At 33.1% G+C, this 7,698-nt stretch overlaps 1 protein-coding gene across 1 annotated transcript; it reads right to left on the bottom strand.

Annotated features, from left to right (window-relative positions):
• Positions 1-2,294: 2,294 nt before the first annotated feature.
• LOC149794890 (uncharacterized) lies at positions 2,295-6,713 on the bottom strand. Its single transcript, XM_089963998.1, has 2 exons — positions 5,751-6,713; positions 2,295-2,441 (listed from the first exon to the last, which is right to left on the bottom strand). The coding sequence occupies exons 1-2, from the start codon at positions 6,583-6,585 to the stop codon at positions 2,419-2,421; spliced, it is 858 nt and encodes a 285-aa protein (XP_089820124.1). The 5' UTR covers positions 6,586-6,713; the 3' UTR covers positions 2,295-2,418.
• Between the last annotated feature and the right edge of the window lie 985 nt (positions 6,714-7,698).

Raw genomic sequence — 7,698 nt, 5'->3', positions numbered from 1 at the left:
GCCGCAACAGTGAACGTACTTAAACTACCTTTCCATGATTGATTTTCGGTGCATTCCTTAAAAATTAGGGAGCTAATGCGTATTAAATACGCAACAAAGAAGAAAAGAAATGTGTGGTTCAGTGTTTCCCCGTAACTTCCTTTGTTTTTATGATAGATTTTAGACCCAACATCTGTACATATTTTAAAAATATAAGCCCACAAAAAATACATTTTATTCTTCAAGTGTTTTATCATAAATATGCATAAATAAATGTGTAAGTGGTTGTCGACTATTTTTATTCGCGTATAGCTTCAAATTTGTTTTACTTATGTGGGGTTTAACATTGACAATGTTAGCAATTTATCATTACTGCAGCTTTATATTAAACGTGTTTCTTCAAAAGACTAAACGATATAGAGAAAGGGGCACAAGCTGAAAAATAGATACTGTGAAGGAAACCGACATAAAATTGATGATGCATTAAAGATTTAAATATTGAATATATTCGTCCTTTCAATAGAAACGCAATCTGAAACTATAACAGACATGTACAGTTTTCAAGATGTAAGTCGTACACCCCCCCCCCCCCAAAAAATGCGTCTTTAGGTTGACGTCAAAGTTAGTCGCATGTATGAATTATATTTTACACAAGATAAGTATATACATATGTATAGGGTGGATATTAAACAGTCCATGGCTACAGTTGGGTCAGTAAAGAAGCACACACACCAACTAATTTTCAGACATTTTAGTAATATAATTTGAAAGTTATTTGAAAGGTATGTAAACATCATCACCCTCGCAGGTCCTCGTGGCTGCAAAAAAATATAAAACTTATCCATCTACAAACCTCCTGTAATGTATACCCGGAGGTTTGAATGCCTTGACTGATGTAAGAGATGAACAATATTGCTTACGTATGCAATCAGGCACGCACACATAATTCACGCTCAGTCGAGCGGATTCACACTCCGCACCTCTTCTTCGAAACGCAGTAGCATTAGAAATAAGAAGTCATATTTTAAAACTCCTAGAGGGCATCTTATTTAAAATGTGATTAATTTATAGTGTTAATCGTCCCGTCAATGTCTATTGCTTCTAACCTGTCGTTTTGGAGTAATCTCATTTTAATAATGAAAACAATACTGCTTTAAATCAGATTGATATCAAGCACGAAATGGTGAAATTTGAACTCATTCTATATTGCATCAAGCTAAGTACGTTAATTACTTACTAAATCGCTATAGAAAGAATGATATCTATTGAAATTAGTTCAGCCGTTTCATCAACCCATAATACAGAGTTAATTTTAGTTACTCTGTATGTTAGTAGATTGGTAGCATTTTCCATGCACTATCCTGTAATAATATAACAGTTTTCAGCTTTTGATCATCTGATTACCTTTAATGTCTAAAATTCATAGTTTCCTTTTCTGCTTGTAAGAAGAACGCTTAAAAAGACAGCTCAAAAAATATTCTTTTATAATTAAATAGCTTTGGGCTATTAAAATGGAAATCTTGAAACACAAATATGGATCTTACTAACTCCTGAAGTAAAGTTTTTTTCAGCGTGATCGGTTTTGTACAGGGAACTATTCCAATTAGGATCATATCTTTTAAAGAGTTATTGGAATTTGTTAGCTTAATGAATCTATCGTTTTATGCCATAATTAAGTTCGTAAATATGCATATTACGTATGATTTTCAATTTGCTTTTGTGATTTTAAAGCTTAATATTATATGTTTTAATAATTGCTTAAGCTTCGACTCTCAAATATATTTTAAGTTATATGCCTTGCTTATGGAATGAATTTTATAAAGTCATTTCATTATGTGTTTCTAAAAATGCCGTAGTACTTAGTTCTGTCATTAATGTGCGCATAATTTATCTATATAATTTATGTCCGTGTTTTGTCTAAATCAGGCTTATGTTGTCTTAACTTGATATTCTGATTCCCTTGTAATGTCTTGTCATTTTCAAATCATACCATACACACGTTGAACTGTTCGTATGTATAGTATAAATTTTCGGGTGGTGGTGTCACGTTCGAATTGATATATATATATATATATATATATATATATATATATATATATATATATATATATATATATATATATATATATATATATATAGAGAGAGAGAGAGAGAGAGAGAGAGAGAGAGAGAGGGGGGGGGGGAGAGAGAAGTAGTTAAGTGTATGGCCGGTTTGGGGTATTAGCTTTTATTTTATTAATGCAAAACAAGGCGTATTGTGCAATGATTTATTTAGAATGCTGATGCAGGAATATTTCAGTTCTTACAGAAACGAAACGAAATTAAATAAGCAGCACGCCGAATTAAAAAAGGAAACAATAAACTCCACTGCATTTCTCTCCAGCCATGGTTTCAGGACCTTGATTTTCTTTCATGGTATATCCGTTATATCTAAGAACGTTATTTCTTGTAGGTTTTCATTCCTGTGTAAACAAAAACGTGTTGCAAGATCAGAGTAAATTATTGGCTTTTAAATTAACTATACAAATGTAATGCAAAATCTGAAAACAATGAATTATACAGCAGGAGGGTAACATAGATTACCCTACCAATGGAACAAATTGTGATGTTTAATTCAATTCTTTACTGAAAAAAGAGCAAGTGTTTAGGTATATAATATTATACAAACAATAACGTAATGTCGATAGCTGCTGTTAAGTTTAACAAATAATACGTAGAAAAATGCTTAATATCAGTCGTACGATGGTTAAATGTTGTTAGATTAAGGATAACCATAAATGAAGTTGCGAAACAAAATGTCTGGGGATAGGCAGAACATTTGACAGAAAAAGATGAATAGCTTTACAAACCTAACGGACATCACTGGAAATTACTAAGCGAACTGCTAAAGAGTTTTGATACGAAGACCGAAATTACAGCTATGTGAAATTATTAATACATATCACCTGAAACAATTTATTAGCACTGGCTTAACATTTATTTTTCGTGTTCAAGTTATTTCTTCAATCTTTGTATAATAGAAATGAAAGCTGTCGTTTATTGTACTAACAAAAATATCCAGCAAAGTATTGCGCAAATGTTATTTAAAGAAGACACCATCACAATATATTTAAGGAAAACATTTGTTGTTGTCAGTAAACCGCAAACTTTTAGACACCATCACAATATATTTAAAGAAAACATTTGTTGTTGTCAATAAACCGCAAACTTTTATTCTGGCTGAAATGATACCTCAGTCTTTATTTAACGAGAAATATTTAATCTCACTATTAAGTACCAACTCTGACTTCCAAACTAAGATAATCATATCTATTTTAAAACAAAATTGTCAGTGGATAACAATTCCATCAACTACTAAACTGGTATTTCCTTCTTTGAATGAAAAACAGTCTTCCAATTTTATAATAAGCAATTACAAAACATGATATTTCTCCTACCTCCATATACTGAATTACGAAGTGTAATTTTCTTATTATTCCATAATTTCACATCTGTAAAACGCAAATTAGAGACAAATCCGATTTCGTCTCCACATTAGAAAGTAGACTCTTTGTCGTGTTTTGTATATACGTAAACTCGCCCTTCTCTTATCGCCAAGAAAGTTTTGATAACAGTCAGGAAGGAACTGACCACTGTTGTATTGATGATATTTGTTTTATTCTTCAAAATCGGACACTAAGCTTTACAGCGATGCTAAACAGGACCGATATTTTAGACAGCAAACTTTTACAAGAAACGTTTCCCTTGGTAGGATGAGCAATGGCTTCATACAAGTCGATTTAATAAATGAATAGAAAACAACATTATGAAAATTCAATATATTATCTTCCATTTAGTGTTCTTCCTATCTCAAAAAATGTTTGACATGTATTTATGGGATCCGACGTTTTCATCACATGTAACAGAATTATGCTTACTATGAGGCCGAGCTATAAAATACAACCCAACCCTAATCCTAACGTCGAGTCTGGTAGCAACGGATGATATAATGTCACAGAAGGCACAACTATCGGAGTCAAAATATAGACACATATGCAGATGTACTGGAGATAACTGCTGGGCGATGACAGATCGCCATTGTTTCGTTTATCAAAGTCAGTGTTTCTCAGTAGGATCATTGGTTTGCAAACTGTTTTGCAACCAATCCATTCCTAATAGCAAGGAAACTTACAAAGCTGGATACGTGTTGAAATTTAATTCGTATTTACATGATCCAGCCTTTTTATCGATAAATCACATGCTACAAGCTACAATATGCAATTTGACCCTAGACCCATCGTATGTAAGTGATACAAAAGATTCATAGACGGCTTGCAGATTTGGAACGAAATATTTAAAATAAATTGCAAACGTAGAGATGATTTATGTATATTTTCTCGTCACTCAGTCTTTGTTTTCGGCATAAGAATCAAATATCCATAAAAAAGAAAAACAAGTACGATCTAGTTCATGAAGATGGATGAAAGTTTCTTCATATGCTAAAGAGAACGTAATAAATAACTTTGTTATATATTATACTGTAATGTAAAAATGTATGCACTTAAACAATAGTGGAATTGGACATTAGCAGTGTTCCTGGTTCTCAATTGTTTTCAAACACTCCACTTAATTTCTAATGGCCCTTTAATTGCAAAAATAATCAGTTCTTACCACATATTTTGTTACGTGTAAGTACATATCCAGAGAACCACATGGCGGGCTTTTGGAACGACTTCGATGGATTTGATGAAAGAAATATTCAAAAGTGTTTAGCAGTTTTAATTTTGGCGGTTTGTATTTAATCAACTTTTGATTTGATCCGCCCTTAGATATGTTGTATTGCTGGTCTCGATGATTATAACTAATGATAAAATATTATATTATTTTTTTTATTATAAATTTTGTTTCACTAAAGCATGTATCTTTGAAAACTGAAAAAAATATTAAGACCCATTTTATTATAATAATAATTTCGTTGCCGAAGGATGCCTTGATAGCTAAAGAATAGGTATTACCTATTTGATTGTATGACATCCACATACCTGTGTAAACATACTAACAAGACTATAAATAGATTGCTTAGATTTATTTATGCCTTAAGTAATTTTATATATTGCAAAAACTGTTTATACATCTGAAATGGCAATTTGGTTGGATAAAAATGGTGAATTTACGATTTTTTTCTTCAAAACGTGCGCATGCACGCAACTTAGAATGTTGCCTATGATTTCAAAAGTAACGCAATGTTCCATTTATTGGGATCATTTTGTTTCTCTTTGTAGATAGTGACAATCAAACATTTCGTTTTGGAATGTTCGGACTAAGTAGTAATCTTACTCTGGTTGTCTCAGCTTTGCCATATGATATTCTTTTAACTAAACGTTTATTTTTACGAGTAATTTCTTTTAATACCTTTACAAATGTTTGAAACTGTTTTTTAGAGTCAGATTTGGATTTTAAGCTTTTATTGTATATTCTTGATTTTCAATATGTTTTAATTTTAATTCTAAATTATCATTTTGTCTTTAATATTTCCCTTCAATGTACTTTTGATAATCTGTCGACCTGTCTATTGTTTCCTAGATAAACCAACCTGTAAATTTGTTGCTTTGTAAGTCAGTCTCAACCAATATTTATGTATACATGTGTAGATGTACCGATGTTTTTGTAAGCATGCATGCAATTATGTATGAATCACACTTAATTGGTTTTGTTTTGTCTATTCGTGTGTCTGTTATTTCGTTCCGTATATCTGTACGTTTACGTGTCTGATAGCGTAACTATTGTCTCACCTTTTGTGCTTTCTCCAAAATTAAGTGAAAAATCGTCAACAGACTGATAATTTGGTACACCTAGGCTTCCTGGTAACATTCCTCCAACATCTGTGGCCTCTGGAAAAATGCCCCCAATACCAGGATTCAGTCCTCCTCCATTTCCATTGAAGACTTGATTTCCACCCATGGCAGGCATTACAGCCCCACCTAATCCAGGAAAACCACTGCTACCACTACTCAGCAATGAACCGCCACCACTCAGTGGAAGCATTGGACTCGCGAAACCAGAAAACGTACCGCCTGGAAAGATACCGTTGTTTCCCATTCCTGGAGAAACCATTCTTGTTCCAGATGAAACTGGACTACCTGAACCAGAGAAAAAACTTCCACCAGTCGATCCTGGAAAACCGAAGTTTCTTGATCCGGTCAAACCTCCTCCAACGCCAGGGACAACACTGCTGCCAGATCCAGGAGAAATACCACCAGCTACGCCTCTAATCGGCCCTAATTGTGTCCTAGGGAAAAAGTCACCATTTGAGAAGAGAAACTGGTCATCGTTTGACTGAGGAAATACCAAATTACTTGATCCAGGAAAGGCGCCAACGCTTGATAGACCAGGAAGACCAAGGCTTCCTGAGCTGCCGGGGAATATGCCAACACTGGTCCCAGGAAACACTGCCCCTCCCGTAGACAGCAGATTTCCTTCTCCGCTCCAACCACCAGGAGTCAAAAATGCTCCCGCATTGATTCCACCACGGTTAGAAAGGCGGTATACTTTATTTGTGGCGTGACAAGATGATATGATACTGTGTAACACCAGGACAAAAATGGAAATATAATGTACGAATGACATCTTAGAGGAAACTCTGTAAGAGGAATATATGTATATCAAGTGAGTAACTAGTGCTTTTGCTCGAAATTAATAAGAACATTTCCACATTTATTATGTATATTACGAAGTAAATGCATATATATACGGAAGCGAGACGAAAATGTTAGACTTTTATGTTTACAAAGCGGCATGTCTACATAAATGCAAACTTTCTTCTCGCACCCTGTTTCGATGATGCCACTATTAGTTCCAAATACCGTTGGTTTCGGTCTCTTCGTCATCAATAAGTTATCGTCCCATCTAGTGGTACTTACCGGCCTACATACTTGTAAAAATAATAATTTTCACACAACTGGCAGAACAAGATTTGTGAGCTGTACGTAGTTATTTCAGCGAAACTTAGTACTAAATCAATGAAAAGCGCAATAAAAAGAAACAAAAACAAAACACCAAAACTATGGTCATGTACCTAATATCGTTCTGCTATGATAGGCGAAGCCACTGTACGAAATTGAGAAATATCACACCTTTATTCGATTTGGCATGGAACAATTTACAGCTAAGAAGCTGCAGTCACCCAAGATATGCATAAAACTCACAAATTAGTGAATGCACACATCAGTGCTGTAATATTTAAATTCAGGATCTTTCTTTTAGCGATCGAAATATTTTTTCCAGTTTACACTCAGAAAAATTAGACATCTGCTGCATTACGTAAAAGGGAAGCAAGTAGGAAACCAAACAGCGAAGGAAGGTCATACGTGTACATGGAAAACAATCATTTCTGAAAGATTGATATATAATATCTTAAAATATATATCGAATTCAAAGACATCTTTTAAAATAAGCTATATATAAATCAAATGTTAATTAAGGACGTATATATATATATATATATATATATATATATATATATATATATATATATATATATATATATATATATATATATATACGGTTTATTCAAAATAATTTAACCAGATACAAAATAACATATTACTTGTCTCTATTATTTAAATCTAACAAGTCACCTTATATTAAAAGCAATACTTAACCTTTGTCGACAAGATCTCACCACTCGGTCTCTGTCTAAAATTTTGTTAGAAAATCCATCTATTTATACTCTAAAAGAAT

The sequence above is a fragment of the Sinohyriopsis cumingii genome, chromosome 7, assembly GCF_028554795.1.
Source record: "Sinohyriopsis cumingii isolate HCF-2022 chromosome 7, ASM2855479v2, whole genome shotgun sequence".
NCBI lineage: Eukaryota > Metazoa > Mollusca > Bivalvia > Unionida > Unionidae > Sinohyriopsis > Sinohyriopsis cumingii.
Note: the sequence above shows the minus strand (reverse complement) of the source record. Positions and strands in the feature narration are given on the sequence as shown.